The sequence below is a fragment of the Aulonocara sp. 'chitande type north' Nkhata Bay genome, linkage group LG13, assembly GCF_057382095.1.
Source record: "Aulonocara sp. 'chitande type north' Nkhata Bay isolate Kocher_YH1m ecotype deep benthic linkage group LG13, A_spYH_male_GT1.1, whole genome shotgun sequence".
Classification (NCBI taxonomy): domain Eukaryota; kingdom Metazoa; phylum Chordata; class Actinopteri; order Cichliformes; family Cichlidae; genus Aulonocara; species Aulonocara sp. 'chitande type north' Nkhata Bay.
This window is the reverse complement of record NC_141356.1, coordinates 4645601-4666469: the sequence shown is the minus strand read 5'-3', so window position 1 is coordinate 4666469 and position 20869 is coordinate 4645601. Positions and strand designations below refer to the sequence as shown.

At 40.6% G+C, this 20869-nt stretch overlaps 1 protein-coding gene across 1 annotated transcript; it reads left to right on the top strand.

The window, feature by feature from the left end:
* The first annotated feature begins 581 nt into the window (after positions 1-581).
* Positions 582-14573, top strand: rel (REL proto-oncogene, NF-kB subunit). Its single transcript, XM_086258345.1, has 11 exons — positions 582-911; positions 1327-1365; positions 2947-3086; positions 3194-3342; positions 4130-4221; positions 9760-9900; positions 10578-10682; positions 10862-11080; positions 11177-11242; positions 11343-11417; positions 11502-14573. The coding sequence occupies exons 1-11, from the start codon at positions 905-907 to the stop codon at positions 12329-12331; spliced, it is 1863 nt and encodes a 620-aa protein (XP_086114471.1). The 5' UTR covers positions 582-904; the 3' UTR covers positions 12332-14573.
* Positions 14574-20869: the final 6296 nt, after the last annotated feature.

Sequence of the window (20869 nt, the reverse complement as noted above, 5' to 3'; positions counted from 1 at the left end):
TATGCCACACCAAAGTAAGTTACAGAGTCATAAAATTTTGCACATTTACTTAACTTTAAACCAATATATTTTTACTGATAGACTTATTTCTGTTGAAATATATGTTAAAACTTAAAATTTTAACATATAGGATATCTCAGAGATGCTTAGTTAAGCCCAGAAAGGACAGGTTCACAGCAGAAGCCAACAAAAAGTGCTTTAGAGACGAGCGCATTTACAACATACATGAAAAGCTGAGCTGTGTGTTTTGTTGTATTAACTACTGTGTAAAGTAAAGAATCACAGTGACTTGGTGGTCATTCAAATGTGTTCAGAATTTTGCAAATTCATCTCGTAAATCATGACATACTTGCTCTCCCCTACCGCCGTTATATGTTAAAAGTATTGGTAGTGACAGCACTGTTCCTGTGTTTACTTGGTATCGCTCAGTACTCATATCTGCTGTATATGTTATATATACGGCTGCTGTGTATAACAGTGTGTATATGTAAACACACAGTGGCTGTGCGTGTGGTGCTCCCTAATTGATATCTATTATCTCTAATTTTTCGTGTTCTTTATTTGCGGCTGCTGTTGCGTGGCTCTTCTTTACGTATGAGCCCACCCTCATTCTCGCACTTCCGCCACCCACTTTAACCTCCAGCCCTGAAGGACCGACCCCCGTGGACCGCGCCGTGCATTTCCTCGAGCGACCGGGCAGGGAGGAGGCATAGTTGAGAGTGAATCGTCTGGACCCCGCCCCTTTTTTTCACGGAAGCTTCTCATTGGCTAGATCAGATGTGACGGACGGGAATTCCCCCGCTAGTGTCTTGACAAAAAATAGTTTTCTGCCCGCTGTCACTCATTCAGCCCGAGGTTCTCCAAGACACAATAACCCGTGACAGAGTGAAAGAGTGTTTGCATCATGGACGGTGAGTAGCAACACCTTTTATTTCCTGTGTAATAACAGCGATAAACGTGTAGAGTGAGCGGGTAGGAAACAAACGGTAATAACCACACCTGTGTACCTGTGTCAGTCAAAAAGTCGAAAATGTAGTACTGGCTATAGGTCATCGTGCTGTACAGTATCACCACGAACTGGAGTACTTACTCTTGACTTTGATAGTATTCGACACTGGTTGTGTGTACTGTCACTGCTGAATGCTGTGAACTTCCTCGTTGTTGCATGACTAGCAGTGTTATTGGTTGGGCAGCTTTAGCTAAACTGATTGGGCTTACAAGACCAGTTTTAGCAATAGCGCCATTACTGCCACAGAACAACTCCTCTGTGTGTGATTTGGATATCTATTTGCCTAAATTTTTTCTGTGTCACATTTTCCTCCCCAGTTCTTATGTCCTCCGTGCTGCGGGACGAAGCACACCTACGTAAGTCAATTTCATTTGTGCTCCTGACAAAAATAGTCTTCACAGGTTAAAACTTAAAAGTGCAGAAATGTGTGTGTTGGGGGGGGGGTGATGGTTCACTGAACAGTGTCTTTTCACTTCCTCTTTTTTGTTTTATTGGTAAGCATTGTATTTTCAGACTTATGTTGTAAGGATGTGAGAGAGCCTGAGGTTCTTGTAATCTTTGTCTTTACCGGTCTGTGTGTTTATATAGTGTGTAGTGAGTGCGCTTGAGCCTCATGATCTTTCAGTTACTGAAAAGTGATCAGGGCAAAACTTGACTGGGCCACTTTTCTTTCTTTTCTTTTCCTTTTTTTTTCTCTTAATCATTTCAAAAATGTTACTTGACTTGTTTCATACTGGCCTGCCGGAATAACAAGCAGCACTCTGATCTGTGTGCTTGCTGTCATGTCCAAAAATAACCACGTTTTGTGTTGTTACTTCAGTGGAAACAGTGTACAGCAAAAACTGAAACGCTTCCCGGATCAGTTTTAGTTCCTCTCTTGCACGGGCATCATGTGGAGTCGGTTTTATTTCCTCCCAGAAAAAAAAAAAAAAAGGTTGAGGAAACAAATTTCATGCCTTGTCATTATGCCGAACGGCTGAAATGTGCTTTTCTGAGTTAACACTTGTGTTAAGATTTGCAGTCACGTCCTATCAGCATTAAGTTGTTTGAAAGCTGAAAGATTTCTACACATCTGGGTTGAATTCAATAGGTCTGTTCATGCAGCAATCTTTAGTATGTAGAAATCACTTTCTAACAGACCTGCTAATTTCCATATTTTTAGTCTCAGATTCTACTGAAATAGCTTAACATGATTTGATTCTCAAAATAATGCCTCTTAATATCACACTGGTGCAGGCCCTTTGTTTTAGGCCCTTTTCGTGTAAAGAGACATTTGCTGCCCCTCAGAAAGGGAACAGCAGTAGGTGCGCACAGCCAGAACTGTTTGCATGAGATGACCATATTAGGGATAGATGCTCTCAGTGACATCACACAGAGCCAAGATGAACTTTCTAAAATGGAGCCTTAAAAGCAGTCTGAAGTAAAAATTTACACATGTGCTGATGTAAATCACTAGATTTAATATGAAGGTTCACAATTGTTAGAGTATATAAAATAAAAAAAGGAAATGGCCTAATAGGTTCCTTTTAAGGTTCATAGACCAGTACTTAAAGATTAGTATTAAACCATAATAAACCTTTTTCACAGCAGGCTCGACATAGTGGGAAAGGTTCAGGTGTCACTAAAATCATGGTTCCCAAGAAGGCAATGACTGTATCTGAAACTGAGGCAGCTAAATGGAAAGCAGCCAGCAATTTTTTTTATCCTGTACAGCTGCATTTTTACTGCTGCGACATGTCGAAATGTTTGCTGAGAAAAAGAAATTTGAGTGTTAGATGTAGGTTTTGAGCCCCCTGCCTCCCAGCACCAAACCACTCATGTGGCAGCCCAAACAGGAAAAAACTAAAGCAGATAACTGTGTCAGATTCACACTCGGGTTTTCTTTTGTCGTCTTATCAAATCTGTTTATCGTCTGCTTGTTGTCACCCCCTCCTTAGTGCCTGAGCCAGGGATTCAGATCTTCGAGCAGCCCAAGCAGAGAGGAATGCGCTTCAGGTACAAGTGTGAGGGTCGCTCAGCCGGAAGCATCCCGGGAGAGAAGAGCTCTGACAACAACAGGACGTACCCCAGCCTGCAGGTTCGACCCCAATCCTCCTGTGTAACCTGTGTATTTGTGCGTAGAAGCACCTAAGCATGTGTCTTTCTACATGCGTCTGAACGCACACCATTCCTCCTTCTCCTCAGATCCTGAATTACTGCGGGAAGGGAAAGGTGCGCGTTTACCTGGTGACGAAGAACGAGCCGTACCGACCACATCCGCACGACTTGGTGGGAAAGGACTGCAAAGATGGATTCTACGAGGCCGAGTTTGGCCCGGACCGCAGAGTGATCGCGTGAGTGCTCCTCCCACGGTCGCCTCCACCTGTCCAAACTCGCTCTTTATCAGCGTCTGCTTACTTCGCTGCCAGTTGTTATCGTTGAGAGCCCTAGTCTCAATCTTAATCAGCACACTTTCACCGAAATAAGTAACCACTCTCTCTGTGACGCACTCACAGAGCCACTCACTGCACAACCGAATTGCTCTCTATTAACAGTATTTCGTCTTTCGCTTGATGGTTTCGGGAGGCATCATGTGTAAACTGATGTCCTCTCAGACACAGCTGAAGAAACTCTTACAGCACACTGCACACACACACACATACACACACACACAAAGCATATTTGTCGACCCATGTCTGTGAGGATGGCAATATGGGAATTCCCCAAGTGACATCACCCATATTTACTGTGTGTTAGAGAGAGAAAACAAAATTTTGCGCGTGTGTGAGTGCTGGAGCATGTGTGTGAGTGTGTGAATGAGTCAGTATCTTTTGGTGTGTATAATTTGCAAATCCCAAACAGACTTCTGTAGTAAATACAGAATCATTTTGAATTTCAGGCCTTCTGGGTAAACAAACAGAATGAATCCAGTAGATTCATTACTGAATGTTTTCTTTACTACTGAAAAATGTGCCGGTCTGACTGGATAGGTGAGAGTAATTGCGTCATTACTTTGACCTTTAAGCACAACAAAATCATTGAGTTCATTTACAGTTTTAGAGATCCCTTCACTCAGGATTTATTCAGCATGTTTGAGTGCTGTCATTTTCCTCATGACATTTTTTTTAAAATTTCTTACAGTTTCCAGAATTTGGGTATCCAGTGTGTGAGGAGGAGAGAAGTGAAAGAGGCCATCATACAGAGGATCACCAGAGGAATCAACCCTTTCAATGGTGAGTGCTCTGAATTTTTATACGGTGGCTCTATAACTACATCAAGGGTCAGTGTTATTTATGTTTGAGAGAAAAAAACATGTTTTTAGACAAAAATGAAAAAAAAAACTGAATAAAAAAAATTGGTAGATATGTTATATTTACTTATTTACATATTTACATATTTATTATTGAAACCCAAATGTGTATTAAGCCGCAGTTGAAAATACTCACCCAAACCGTACAATTTCCCCCAAATAGAATCATTTAAGTTAAATTGACAGCCTTCATATTTGTATGTTACCTTTATTTGTAAAAGCTGGAAAATAAGTTGACTTTATTGCCTTAATGGGCCTAAATTCAGGCACCTTGCAGCCATGAAAATGAGCTAATCCAAATTAGCCGTGTAAAGTTAAGCTAATCTCAGTTCTGAGTGTACAGCAATGCTAGCGGCTCTGTGAAACTATATGTCAATCTTTGCAGGCTTGCAAACCATAAATGATTGCAAATGTTTTTGGTTTTTTTAATTTAATAGTAGCCCATCGAGCAGAATTTGAAATGAGTTATTCATATAATCCCTCTTTTCAATCCCAAGGGACTAATCTAAAAGAACATGTAGTAGTTAACAGGCTAATAACCTTCTAGCTCCTAATAAAGTATCAAACAAGTCAGCGGAGTTGGAAATTAACAGAGCTTTACAGGACTTGGTAAAAAGTAATTACAGAATGTCTTGGAGTCTTTTACACTCTTTCTTAGCAAAAAGTAAATTACTAAGCAGTGTGTTAGTACTCCAGAGGATAAGGCTAGCATTTGTTGTGCCGCCAATATGTAAATTAAAACAAGACTGTTACCTTTCAAAGAAACCTGTCCAGCATTATGTCCAGTAACACATCCAGCTAACTTCAGTGGTATTTCTGCTTCAGAGTTATTGTGTATAACCAGACATTTGCAGCAGGTAATATTCACTAATGTACATACAGAGATTCTTTGCTAGCTTTATGATTCTTATGTGTAGCTACAGCTAAAGTGTAATAAAAGTGCAAACGCTTGTGTGATTGAAATAATAGATAAATAACTAGAGTTTTGCTGGTATAATATCCAGCCTGATGTTAGCTGATATTGTCATCTCCCCAGTGGATGATCCACGCTAAAGTCAGCAGTTGACAAAACAGCAAATGGAATTGTATGTGGGTAAAATATAAATATCAATCCTGTTGCTGCTGCTTTTCCTGATCTTGTTACTGTTAAGCAGCTTCAAAAACAATTCACAAGAATTGTTTTCTAATGTTGGTTGACCTAGTTCTCAGGCAGTTTAGCAGATTTTCCTAACATCAAGTCACAAATCCGCTCTCTTGCCACCGCGCTATCTACAGCAATGCCATTTCCTCTCTGTGCTTTCATTCTGCGGTCCTCCAGAGCAGACAGACACTTCTCGTGTACAAACAGGCGTTGAGCTACTTCCCCATTCTTTGTTACAGTTGCTCAATTCAGCACAGTGCAGAGATGCCACGTGAGAGCTGGGAATGCAGGATTCATTAAAAGGGGGAGGGGGTGGACCGAGGGGGTTCCCCAGCCCTGAGAGATGATGATAAAAGTAGAATAGGGTGCTTTACAGGTCTGTAAAACTGTGGAGGGAGTGTGCTTTTAGCTTTTGTTTAGATCTCAGCTCTCACAGTTGTTATAGAAAAGAAACCGTGTAAGTGCACTGAGTACATTTGCATGGTAGCAAGTGGCAATAAAGAGCAATTTGAATTGCCTTTAATTACTAAAACCGGGCCTGCTGTAAAGTGCACATCTTTTACTTGTTTGTAGTCTTTTTACCTGATAATTGTCTTAGCCTGAGCGCTCTCGCAGACCAAAATATGCAAGTGACACAGATGTGTCCTGCACGATATGAAAAGTAAGCCTGGCTGACATTTTTAGCACCTGTCACCACTGACTCAGATATGATCATATCTCTGTTTCTTACCCCTGTTAATAGCCACTTGGCCCTTAAAAGACTTGAGCTACTTGTTGTGTCAGGCCATATAGAAGCCCCACTATAAGCACTTGTGTTAAAATGTCCTTAGCTGCAGAAACTCGGCGTATTTATTGCCACAGACGTGTGCGATGGACAGCTTGATGTCTCTTTTTTTTCACATGGCTCAAACCTTCCCTTCTCTTAAGTTCACTTCTGCTCTGAAACTCAGCTGCTTCCTGTGTTAGGATGGGGTGTGGTGGAGTGGGTAGGGGGGGTTGGAGGCACTTTCCCCTCCCTGTCTGTGAATACATGCATCTGCACTTTCAAAAGACTCTCTGTGAGCACTGTCCGTTCTTGGCCCAAAGCTCCCCTCACCTGCACGAGTGATGACAAACAGCCATCCTGAGTAGGGCGTAGTAGATTTTTCTGTAGTACCGCTCCGTCACATTCTAACATTGTGGTTGCACACCTGGCAAGTGTTTGTTTATTTCACACGGGACATAAATCTGCCGTAAGACGACGTCCATATTAATTCAAAGAAATACATGTGGCTATAACCGCACTGACAACCAAAGAAAATGCACAGCGGGGCTTCAGATAAGTGCCTGTACAATTCTGCTGAAGCCTGTGGTTTTGAAATATCTTCTGCAAACAAGTGGAAAACTACTCAATTAAACATCCTTTGATTTTTTTGTTTGTGAAGTTACCGGCGTTGAATTTTACCATTCTTCTCGCAAACTGAAAATCTCACAGATCCTGCTTTTATCCCAACTCTATCGGATTCAGCCACAGCACGATCACAATTTCTTGCAGATTTAATTGTGAAATTATGTCTGAATATCAGTGGACATGTACACATTTGCCAGTGCACTGCAGACAGTAGTTTTCTATTAGAAATAAGCTGTTTAAAAATGAACATTTTACCGAAGAGGATTAAGGTGCAGTGATTGTCCTTTAAACTAACTTCCATCATGTTCGGCTCCAAACGGTCCGCTTTTATTTTTGTTCCCTAACGAAACTTCCTCATGTGCTGTAAATGCACACACGTTCATATAATGTTATATGATGCAACAGCAGACTTCTCATGTAGCGACTGCCTCAGCCTCAGCCAGACACAAAAGCTCCACGTCCTAAAACGTGGTGAAATTGTGAGTCATGCAGTGGAGACATTGTTTGTGGTGAGACTTGGCACCTGCCTCCCCGTCTTTCTCACTTTTACACTCTGCTCTCACAGTCATAATAACCACTTACCCTGAACACCCCCCCTTCGGAGCCACATACCACCCCCACCACCTGCAACCCCCCCCTCCGCTGTCACTGAACATGACCCACCCCCCCCCCTCCCTTGCAGCCCAGTGTATCTTATGACCCTGGGCCCAGTTTCTTTCCACCACACACTCTCAAACATCAACCACCATTGCTACCTACAACCCACTTTCCTGCACCTGTCCGTCCAAGCTTCTCCCTCTGTCAGCGACACTCCACCAACACTCACGCAGACCAACACAGCATGTTCCATCAATATTTATTCTGACGGTTTCGTCTTCACTTCTCCCTCCTTCAGTTTCTCCACTCACTGCGTGTCTCTGCCACCTACAGTAGGCAAACCTGATGACCCAACAGAAAGCTGCACAACAGAGCAGTGCTCCACACCGCAGAACAGAGTATTTGAGACCAATTAGACGTCCAAAGCTAGCAGGATTTGTCGTGCATTCTCAATGAGGAGACCTACGCTACCTCCTTCTAGAGGCTCTCTTGTAATAATGTTTTGTTACGTTGATAGAGTACACTGGCACCAGACCAGAAAGAAGCATTATAGGGAATTTGCTTTTTTTTAATCTGATGAAGTTTTGTTTTTTTTTAAACTAACAGTAAATCCCTCATCGGGTAAATGCTTCGTATTAATTATGCCACATAAATACAAAATTCTTGAATGGTAGTCATGCACACAGGCGAAAAGGTGCGGAAAAGCAAGTCAATTAGCACAGACTCTTGCGTTAAAACTTCAACAATGACAATAACATTACTACGGGCTGCAGTCATGGTGTCCATAAAACAATTCTTTATGTGTTTAGCTAATTTACCTCTTCATAGCAACCTGGTGTGAGCCCACTTCTGGCTCAGAAAAACCCAAACAAACAAACACATCAAGGCACATGTCATGTTCTTCCCTGCTTGTTGCTTCTACTGCTATTCTACTGCTCACAGCATGAATCTGATTACTTCTGACTAAACACAAGCAGACTGTGAACCTAGAGAAGATTAATGTCCGGTGCCAGCAGCACATGCAGAGACAGAGCAGGAGAGCTAGCTGGCTCACTATTGGCACTCAGCATGCCCACAACTTTCCCTACACAGCTAATGTGTGACTGCAGTTGTATTGTTTGGGTTTTGCACATATAATTGCCACCTTATATGCCTAAAATAACAAAAAAATGATCACGCTTGAGTATACAGAGTAAGACGCTACTAAAGAATCAAAACTAAAAAGCTTATAAGATATTTTCTCATGTCACACCACTTTCACATACGTCAGGAGGCTCCCTGGTCACTCGTGCAGGAGAGTCTCATCTCTTTACTTATGTGCGGTGTAGACACTCAAACACACATACACAGAGGCGCATACTTGTTTCCACTCTGAGGTGACGTGTGGAGCGTCACAGTGGCGACACTTTGTAGGTGGGGATGGCCTCATGAGCACGGAAGATAGAAAGTAGGTAGATGTGAAAGCCTGCTCTGTGCATGCGTGCGTGTGTCGGCACGTGGGCGTCTCTCAGTATAGAGTGTGTGTTATGTGTGTGTGTGTTTGCGTGTTGCTTCTGAAGGCGGGTGATGCAGATGAGCATGTAGGCTGAGGACGTTTGAAAAAGCTTATCTGTGACGTTTTTATGTTGATCCAAAGGTGAGGTTTTGTGGACAGCCTACAGATGTGACTGCATAACTACACTGTCTGCCTGTTTCTCAAAGCAGGAGCGTATTTTTATAGCATGCCTTTGTTATTGCTGTAATAACGTCTGTTCAACAATGGTGTGCACTTGAAATGCAAGTATTTAGTTGTGCTGATGGTTTGAAATATGTCGGTACTTCAGTGTGCAGCTAGGTAACCTATATCAGTGAGCCAATAGCAGATGACATTTACTAGTCACAATGACCGATGTTTATCCAGTTTGCAGGTTTTAGCTTTTTTTTTATAATGAAATATTGTTTCACTGAAACAAAAAAGAAAAGACATAATGACTGGCATTTATTTTTATCCCCATGCTAAATAGGCAAAGTCAGAGAAACTAGAACATGTTACGTTTCAATTTATGTGTCATCCATCCTTAAGAGCTGTGCTCCACACAAATATAAATTATATTTAAAAAAAAGAAAAGGCTGGACATTAAACAAACTGCAACTCTAAATGTTGCTGGTTTGCCAGTAACCTGGTAGGTGCTAAGGGTGCTAACAGTCTCTACAAATTAGGTCCACAGTAACCACCAGGTAATACTTGCACTGGCCCTTTAAAGGGAAAGTCTGGTGTAAATGTTTCTTAGTTTATATTTCTGAATGTTTGCTTTATTACCAGCTTCATCTAACTGATGTGTGTTTTATCGTAGTGCCACGGGAGCAGCTGTTGCAGACAGAGGAGTACGACCTGAATGTGGTTCGCCTGTGCATTCAGGTTTTCCTGCAGGATGAGAACGGCCACTACACCCGAGCGCTTAACCCCATCGTCACCAACCCCATCTACGACAACAGTGAGTGACCGAGCGCCGTCTGTGTCAAATACACTGACGTCACATCATGCAATTGCATGAGAACATAATGAAATAGCCGTATAGTTGCCCTGACAAGTACACGGGCTCCCCAAGGTCAGCTTTGTACACCTGTAGAGGTCAGATAACAGCAGACTTCAAGAAGTGATTATATAAGATTAAGTACATACTTAATTCCCTTTCCTGTGTGAGTATAACAGTACTGTGTAAGTACTGAGAAGTGACACATGTAGTCGTGTTTGTACATACAGTGTGTACCAGCAGCTGCAGCATATGTGAATGCAAGTGCTTTTTGCAAGACCTGTATACGTGTGTCCACTAGTGTTTCAAGTGTTGCAGTTGGTGAACTAGTTCACTGTTCCACACATACACAAACACACAGAAAGGGGAAGTTCTTTATACACACCAACCTTCAAACAACACTGTTACCATGGAGCACTTCCTCTTCTCGCTCCAGGCATGTGACATGTGACTCAACCTGCTGAAGCTTTAGCTGTAAACTGAATGAGGATTGTTCTTCAAAACCAAGGCAGCTTTTTAAGCTAGGCCCACCGTGTCAACAAAAGCAGATCCTGGTTATATTGTTTTTGTACTGAGCAACTTGTAACTTGTAGTATTTGTTGCGTTGTGTGTTTAGAACTTGTTTTTTGTATTACCAGGGGCCCCAAACACTGCAGAGCTGAGGATCTGCCGGGTCAACAGAAATAGCGGAAGTGTCAGAGGAGGAGACGAAATCTTCCTACTGTGTGACAAAGTACAAAAAGGTACATCAAAATGTTCTGCACTATAGACCTTTGCATTTTTGCACACTGTACTAAATTTATTTGCATCTGTTTTCTCTTTCTTCATCTTTATTCAGTCCACTGATTTAGTTTACCTCCCACACCCATAGTGCCTGTCTCTTTGCATGCTGATGTACTTTTCTGTTCCTGTATTGCTCCAGATGACATTGAGGTGCGGTTCTTCTCCCCTGATGGCTGGGAGGCCAAAGGCTCCTTTTCTCAGGCTGATGTTCATCGCCAAGTTGCCATCGTGTTCAAGACTCCGCCCTACCACAACACGTCCATAACGGACTCGGTGACCGTGCACATGCAGCTACGCCGGCCCTCTGATCAGGAAGTCAGTGAACCAATGGATTTCCGGTATCTGCCTGATGACAAAGGTGAGCAGCAATCGCTTTATTTCTGCGGGGGCTTACTAGTGGCACCTAGTTCTCGGTTAGACTCACGTAGTGTTAATATTGTTGTTTTTCCATCAGATCCTTATGGATACAATGAGAAAAAGCGCAGAAGAGAGCACTTGATGAAGATATCGGGATTGTCAGGTAAGCAATGTGGCAATTTATATATAGTACACCTCATGTGATATCATTACTTGTGATTGCGAAGTTTGCATCGCAGCTAAGGTTTCCCGTCTCTTTTTAGGTGGTCCTTTTAGCGGTCTGACAATGAATAGGCCCAAGGCAGTACCACAGAGTACCATGAGTCACCTGAAAAGAGGTAACTACGTTTGAAGTCATCATAAAAAGGAGGATGGCGATATACTTCATTGCTGTGAAACTAAAACTCTTTTCTTTTTTACAGACATGGGCAATGCATACCCAAGACAACAACAGCAACCTTCTATGTTCACCCAAGCCTATCAACAGGCTCCTCAGAATCTAATGGCACCCAATCTACAATTAAGCCATGCATGGGCGAATTCCAATCCAACGCTCTCTATGGACACAGTCACCATAAACCCAGGTGCCAGCAATCTGCCACGTCCTGTTAGCAGGCAACAGCCACCGAACCGCAGCTACCAACACCGTGTGGACCACAACAGCTGTGAGAACAATGCCCTCCCTCAGCTCTCCATGCGGGACCTGCAGTGCTTGGATACAGGTTCTCAAGCCCCTGTAATGAGAGAACCAGAGCAGCTCTTCCACCAGCAGAATCAAAGGGAGGAGCTCCGATCAGAAACTCCAAACCAAGCTCAGAACCATCTGGTCAGCCAGAACCAAGGTATTCAGTGGTCCAATTTTACTACCATGGGTTCAGTTCCGAACCCCTTTAATGGATCTGGAGGTGGAGGGGGATCACAGGGGGTAGGGTCGTTCCCTTTCTTAGAGGGAATAGAAGAGAATGATTTTCTGAAGAACATGGCGGGAGCACCTCAGCCGTGCTTCCAGTTGAAACAGGAGTCCCAGATCTCAGTGGGACAAGAGAGCCATACTCCCCTCATGCAGTCCCCAAGTCAAGGAAATACGTATACTAACCTGCTGCCCCGTCCAATGAGCAATTGCACCAACAGAGATCCAATGCGGCCAGACGGTACTGCCATCAAAAATCTCCATAGTCCTTACGTAAACAACGGCACGACTGCAGAAGCCCACTATGCAACTTTGGAGGACTGGATGAATCAAAATGACTGAAAGCTGCTCAAATTCTTCTTTTTAAACAGTAGCAGCTCAAAGGAGAGCAGAAATTTCTTTACTCACGCTGGCCCTGCTATGCTCAGTAGGCCTTTGCTTGGGTTGTTACCTCAGTGGGACCAAAACGATTGACAGTCAGTCAGCCTTAGGCAATGTTTCGCAGAGATACAACTGGTTACTGATCACTTGATTGGTTAGCAAGAGTACTTCCTGATTCTGATTCTAACAACATGGTACCTTGTGGTTGGTCTTTACTTCCAGTTAGTCATCAACATTATCAGGTAAATTTAGTTTCTTGAAAAACTGGAGACAAGCTATTCCCAGTGCTTGTCCTATTTAAATTGGTGATGCATTGTTTCATAATTCTGTACAGTGGGATTCTGTAAAGTTCAGCCCCAACATGTAACCTGTGATTTGTTGTTGCTTGTCTAACAAGCCTTTTATTTGTGGGGGTTCAGCTTTCAGCTGCTGGTGTTCACCATACTAGTCAGTTGAAGTGATTCATCTGGTCTCTTTAGGGGGTAGGATCTTTAAGTGGACGATCCATGTTTTTAATGACTATAAAAGAAAAAAACAGTAGCGTTGGCTTCCAAGCCAAAGTTATGCCTTTGAGGAAGTGAATGTACTACTTTCTTTCTTGAATATTTTTTTGTAAAGTTAGAATTACTACCAATATACTGTAACATAAATGATTTGTTTGAGGTTTCTTGGATCTTGAGAAAACAAAGGAGTAAATTTATTGTTTTTGTATGTCATAAAGTGGAATGGACAAAGTTTAACTTGGTATTTTTATTTTCTTGCATGTAGTGATGTGTTTTATTCTTTGATATTTTTTTTAGCGCGTAGTGTTTTATTTTGTTGGGTTTTTGCATGCTTTTGTTTTGTTATGTGATTTGTTCTGGGAGGATGCCCATTCCACCGCCCCTCCTGATCATTAACCTGGCACACCTGGGGTTGGCAACAGCTATTTAATAAGAGAGAGCGTGAGAGAGAGAAGGGGAGAGACATGGTGTGGTAACCAGTGTGGGCGACGGCCGCGCAGAGCGGCACAGAGGCCCAAGGCGTGCGGCAAAGGAGAACGAGACCGAAGATTGCGGATGACCGCGCACTGGAGAGAGTGATCGGGGCTGAGCAGAGAGGTCCGTGTTGGTGTTGACGGAAGGTAGTTCCTCGCCGAGAGGCCCACGGCAGGGGATTGAGAGGCAGCGGGGTGGTGCCTTATGTCCCCGGGACGCCGAGATTATGGCTACGCGTGTGAAGCACAACACTGTGGCGGCCGGAGTTAGGAGCTCTGCCCATCCCCGGGCTAAGTCCCGATCCATCCCGTCTAAAACGAACCTCCAGTGGAATCTAAAAATGGTGACTGCCGCTGGCCCTCTCTCCTTTCTTAGTTGGCACCAGAATGAAGAGGCAGACAGGACTGTTGGTTTCTGCACCGTTTGGACTTACCACCCGTGAATCCACCTATTACATGTGTAATGCTGGAATATATTGCTTATTGTTTTACTATTGATCTCTTTGTAAAATTTTCATGCATATGAATTATAGTACAATACTTTTTTGTTGATTTTTGTTTTCTTTTTTTTATTTGGTACCAAAGCATTTACTGTTAAGTGCACTCTGTACATACATGTTAGCCATAGTTGAGAGTTACAGCAATACCAATGCCGAAACACTCAAGAAATGGCAAGGTACTGAAATTTCCATTGAGGAAGTGGGAGGAAACACATTCAGCTGTGTCTTTCCTCTGTAATGACTATGTCATACCAGAGATTGCATGTATTCAGAGTTCTCAGAGCATTTCTAACAGATGTTTTATAGATAAAGATGTCAGTTTTATTGTTTTATGTATTCAGCCGATGTTCTCTGAAACATCACTGAAAGTATCTTGTTAAAGCATTGACGGCACAAAGCTGATGTTAGACAAACTTTGTAGGCCTTCCAAAAGCTTTATGGTCTAAAATATAAACGTATATTCTGATGACTACTTTGTAAGATTTGCTATTTTTTATTTGTTTTGATTTTTTCTATGAGATCAATTCTTAATAAACAAAGTCGGTCATTTCTAAATATTTTTGTCATTGTTTATTATTTATTTATAATATTGTAAATGGTAAAATGTTATAGCTCATTGCAAACATTATGCATTGTCATGGGCATATTATTTCATAGATGGTCGTGATATTGTGTGAAGGCATAGATGTGACTGGACATGACAGAAAGAAATACATTTTAAATCCACCAGTGCTACCTTAATGTGATAATGTGATAAATAAAAACCTTAATATAGTTTAAATAACCCAATTTGAATAGCTGTGTTAAAGCTAAATTCCCAGATTAAACATCAGTTAATAGTGTAGATATAAAAATTTAATGAACAGGGTGTGGCACTGTGATTTTTCTTGAGACAATAATGAGGGGTCGATAGCCTGTCAGAGGATGTTTTCCTGAATAATTAGTGTCTCAACAACAAAACAATAAGTAGACTGAAGCACATGACTCTTAACTTTCAATTTAGACCGAGTCCATCCTCATGTTGATATTTAGTAGTGATGGGATTTCCGGCTCTTTTTAGAGAACCGGCTCTTTTGGCTCGGCTCACTAAAAAGATCCAGCTCTTTCGGCTCTGAACCGACTCTTTAGGTTGTTTTGCTTTAATTAATTTATTATTAACAACAATATAAAAGGAATTACTAATGTAAAAAAAAAAGTGGTTTTATTTATATATGTTTATATATAAATATATGCGGTGGCCCCTAGAGACAAAGCACGTACAAACTCCAAAAAGCACGTACAAAATACAAAACACATTTCTAGCGTTAACTGAACTTCCAAAACAGAGCTACCCAGATCATTTAAATTAAATTTTTTGTGTATTTATACACATGCACTCATTTATATTCAAATAATTAAAAAAAAAAATGTTCATTTACCTGTTACTAACACACACCAAATCCGGTCGCTGGTACTTGAATGGCTTTTGTAGCCAGTAGGTAACAAAAGCTCAACACTGCGCCTAGCATCCTGGAGCACTTCTGTTGTCTTTTGTACGTGTTTTGGAGTTTTTTACGTGCTTCTGAGTTTTTACGTGTTTTGGAGTTTATACGTGCTCCGGAGTTTTTATCTGCTTCGGATTTTGTAGGTGCTTTGTCTCTAGGGGCAACGTAAATATACTTTTATTTATTCACTCCACATAAAATTTAATAAATAAATCATATAATACAAAAAACAAATATTCACATTTCAACTTTTAACTATTTAAATTTTTCCTTTTAAACAAATTTAAAGTGAAACAACACAAAACACTGCAAACCACAACACAATTAAATATAAATTAAAATATGAAAACAAAAAGAAGATGTACATTCTCTGTCATATGAGCCTGCATGAATAAACTTTCTGAATCCTTTATCATCCTCAACTAAAAATAGTTGTGGATGATTACTATACCTTTCTAATGTGACATTGTTGTCCCTGGCTCTCTTTCTCTCTCTTTCCCTCCCGCTCTGTTCCTGTGCTACTGTGAGTGTAACTACTGCCCCTCCCCCCTCTTCCCAGCGCAAAGCACAAGGCTCGCATGCGGAGTGAAGTGGAAAAAAAGTGCGAGCCTAGCTTAGCTTAGCATAAAAGCTAACAAGAGTGAATGGTTTAGGAGAATTTCTCAGCTTAACAGTAGTGTGGCATATTATCACATAAATGTTAAAATGAATGTTATACTTAAATGATCTCCCCTATTTGGGCAAAGTCTCATTTTTTCTGTCGAAGACATTTATTTTTATTTAACCGTTAAGATTGGTTTAGCTAGTTTAGCTTAACTTAAAAGACTCGAATCAGACATGGTTCATGTCTAAAGATAACAACATTTTTGCAGACTTGTAGAGATTGTATTTTTAGTTGTGGTGGTGTTTTGTCACATTTTGACAAAACCAGGCTAACAATCTTCCCCATTTTCCATCCCTGTTCTATGCTAAGTTCAAGCTTGGCTGCGTTGCCTTAACACTGTCACTGCTGAACAAAGAAAAACAACTTTTATTCAGTATTCCTGTAGGTCAGGTTTCTGCACATGATATGGACAAAATCAGGACTGACCAGTTGCACAACAGGGGAAATGTAGTGACTTGAATATTGTTGAGCAACGTAGGTTGAGTAAGTGGCCACGGTGTTTGTCCCAAACACTTTGGAATAGTGCAGTAGTTTGTTATTGATTACTTACAATTTCTGAGTAAAAAAGGTACATAGAACCATCCTGCAGAAAGTCTTTTACATGTATTATACCAAATCATAAATCATTTTGTTCCCTTTAATCTATATGTTTGATATTTGTGTGGTTTCAATGATTCTCCAGGTGATCTTTTCCAAGTAAAGGCTTAACCACTCTCAAGAGAAGCTTAGTTTAGTTTCACTATAGCTAAATACATTGTCATAAGGCAATTTACTTGAAATCTGTTAATTTGATTTCTTATCAGTATGACATTTCCTCACCACCAAAAACAGATTATCATCCGTTTTTGGTCAATGGTAAAGTCACTATGTCATCTCCTGACATATTTCTGCCTATTCAACGTATGACGTACAGTTCTGACACATGTGAAACTGAATTATCTCAAGGTGTCAATAAGCTGGCGGCAAGAAAGTAAAGTTTTTGCTGAATATTTTAAATCTTTCAAAACAGAGTGGTTCTTGCAATTTTCGGCCTTTTGCTCAGTAGCACTTCATACAAACATAAGAAATAACCTACAGTTTCTAAAAGGAGTCAGATGGTGCACACTGAAAAATCCATATCAGTGTGCTCTGTGCTACTCAAAAAAACTCTCCAAAAGCTGCAAGAAGAACTAAGAATGGAGAATTAATATAGTACAGTGCAAATGTCATAAGCCAATTTGACAAATTGCTCATCACCACTGGCTAAAATGCAGGCCCAAAATGACAGAGCCTACAGATAGTTATGGACGCTGTTGTTTCTATGAGGTTAACACGTCACATCAGGAGAAAGGCTTTGGCATACAGCTTAACCTTTAACTCACTTAGACAATACTGAAGCCATTATGACGAAAGAAACATCAAACAAGTGCAGCTAAAGGGAATTCACGAATTTCATATTTACATCAGTACCATTCACATTTTCATCACAAATAAGAGATTTTGATGTCGATAGGTGACAAATCAACAGCTGATTATCATCTTTTCCTGTAAAATTCAGTTTTTCACTGCCAACAAGGTAGTTTACAATCAGTGTGTCCTGAAGCGTCATTACCAAGGAACCCAGGATGTACTACAGGGGAGACGTTTGTTTTCTCTCGTATCAGGAGGCTGAGAAGAAATGCTCTGTGTAGCTTCCTTCCTGTCGCGTTGAACGGAACCACAGCGAACCCTAATTTAACCTCAGTGCACAGGATACTGTAAACAATCCACTCACAGGTTATATTGGTTTTGGTTTATTCCCCCAAAACTTATTGGTAGACACAAAGCATATTCTTATTGGAATCTCAAGTTTACACCTCATCTGGTGTTTATTACGTCTTCTAATAGAAAAAGTTTTCTAGTTCTGTTCTCCACCAGCTAGTTGCTGCTAATTTTATTAAGGAAAGCAAAATAGGTCAGTTTCAAGTGACAACACCAAAACAATGAGCTCAAAGAGGCTAAAACAACCCCCAGAGATGACTGCATCAGCAGTAATTTGTGACAGCTAAATAAATGGCGAATTTACCATTACACTTAAGAATGCATATTTAATTTGCTTTAATCCATATTCATTAACCTGACAAGACAAAAAAAAACTGTAAAAAAAATCAGATTTTGTGCTTTTCTAAGTTTTTGAAACATACCACAAGACAGTGTTGGATTTTATTTAAAAGAAAAAAGAGTAACCACAAGTAAGTAACATGTTCTTTATTGCTTTTTTAAATCTGCAGCTGAAAGATGTAAGATGTTGGTTCCTGTAATGGTGCTGTTGTACTGACATTCAGACTGAACATTCATAATAACATACTCGAACTGGGCTGACATCATTCCTTTTGATGTTTATTTAGATGCAACTCCATATGTTGTGGAGGCCACAGAGAAGCAAACCATTTATATAGACTCTGAAAGCTCTGAATTGGATGAAAACCAACATATGGTGCTCTGTGATTACTAGATCTTCATTAACTTTGAATCCCAAACACCAGCAATGTCACAACCACCATATCCAGTACAGTTTTCTCAAACTTTCAGACCGCAACTCTGGTCTTCTAAGATTGTTGTTCTTCTACTATCATTAACTTCCAGTCTTTTAATCCAGCACTTAATTAATGACTCAATAAAAACAAGTGGAAACAGGTTAAGCTAGAACTGTCCTATATTGCAACATCATATCCTGTTTATTGGTAAATAATTACAGGACAGAATGTCCTCACGTTGACAAAATAATGGAGTAACTCATCAGGACATTTCACCTCTGCAAGGATCTGCATGGAGATAGGCACACGGTCCTCACAACATCAGCACTGAATGAGAGTTTAGCTGCACACAGATTCCACATGCATGTGTTTGGATCTCTGTGTGATAGACACAGCTTGTCCCAGGTACTCACTGCACCGTATGTCTTTGAGTATTTCTTAACCATGTCCTGGAAAAGGCGAGCTAGACCTGTTTAGCCACCTATTTCCCGTAATGCCCCTCCTCTGCTGCTGTCTCCTCCCATTTCCCTCAGGTCCCCTCCTCCCCCTTCTCTCCCCCTCTTTCTCTTTCTCCCTTCACACTGTAAATAGTTGCTGACTACACCAGCTCCACCTGAATGAATTTGCTATCAACTCACAAAATTAGACAGAAATTACTACAGGGTAGTCCTTTCCTCATTGCATTTATTATAAACAGGAGGTTTCTTTTAATGGCATTTATACACTTCCCTTATTTACTTACATACTTCTCGATTACATAAGTTATGGGAATTTATCAGATTGCAATATATTACTAAATATAGAAACAAAAACTGGATATTTTTGTCCTACCCTGTGCACAAATAAGAAATTTAGACTAAAGCTGACTTCACACTATAAAGCTCTGTGTTTTTCAGTTACCTCAGTTTTGCATGGGGATTTAAAGAGTCCGTTCACTTTTGTGACTAATATTGATCTGAATTAACAGATCAATAACAATGCCAGGATCAAAACTAGCTCTCTTTCCCACTGATTTGTCTATGAAGTTTGGAGCATGCCTTTACTTCCATTCTCTGATCCTACAATTTCCAAACTTCCTGCTGCACATTTTAATGATAGGTATTGTACAGTATGTGTTGCTAGAACAGCTCCTTATGCAAGACCCAACTCATGTTCAGAGCAGGGAAAATCCCATGTAGCTGTTGCTGTGAATGTTTGACTAGAAACAGTATATACCTGTCTGTTGATGAGTGTTCAGCAGACATGTGTGGCCTCATTGTTTTCACTGATTATTTTTCATGTGAGGCACACACACACAAACATCCACCCAATCCAACCCAAATCAGGAAGTGTATTAGCCACTGCTGAAAATACTTTTAAAGTAGCAGTAAGTACAAATTTGCACACAAAGGAGTTGACTTTTGTACTTCAGTGTTACCCAATGAAAATTGGTACCAAATGTATAGCATTCAAAAACATGATTTAAAACGAGCAGGAACCAAACAAAGACGGACTGAACTCCATCATGATCAAGTGTATAGTTTGTCTGTGTGACTTGTCTTTTCAAATCACCACATTTAGTTTTTTCTAATCAGAGACCATAGCTGAATGACCTACAGCTATTTGGCTAGCTAGTTTGTTTAGCAATTACAAAGGATGCTAAATTTGGCTAGTCAAAAACTGGCTTAAAATGAACCTGCTTGAAAAAACAAAACAGCCACACTGTTACACTGCTACAGCTTTAACTTTAAGCCTTGTTAATCCAATAGAACAAGCAGTAAAATGTAAACAGAAAGGACAGTATTTAAGCTAGCTTATTCAGTCCAGACATAACTGAACTGAATAAGCTAGCTTATACCGGACCTAAGTTTAATTTGCTAATTTTCCAATAGACAGGTTTAAGTTTAAGCTTATTGTACTAAAGCTTATTCTGGAAACTAAAAATACAATTTAAATAGAATATGCTATAAAAATATATTATAGAAAAAACAAACAAACAAAAATGCAGCACTAAGAGCTTACTAGTTTAGTCCTTTAAAACAGAGTACAAAGTTCTTGAAGCAAGCCAAAACTGCCATCATTCATTACTAGAATGATTGCAGCTTACTGACCATGGCCTGATATATTTTTTGCGATAGGTTATTTACTTTACTACAGCTGCTTTTTGAGTATTGTGGTTTCATTTCTAGCTCTTTCCAGAGTTCCCAAATCATGTCTCACCACTGAAAAAAATGTCATGCTGATTCAATTTATCAATATGGTTAGTCAAGAAAATCCTAAGTGCACTTGTGATAAGGAGATATGCCTGCTCCCACTGAAACTATTGCAGCTCTTTACTAGCCTACTGCATCAACATGGAACTGCAAATGGCTGGTGCACTGATACTGGTTCAGCTGTTGAT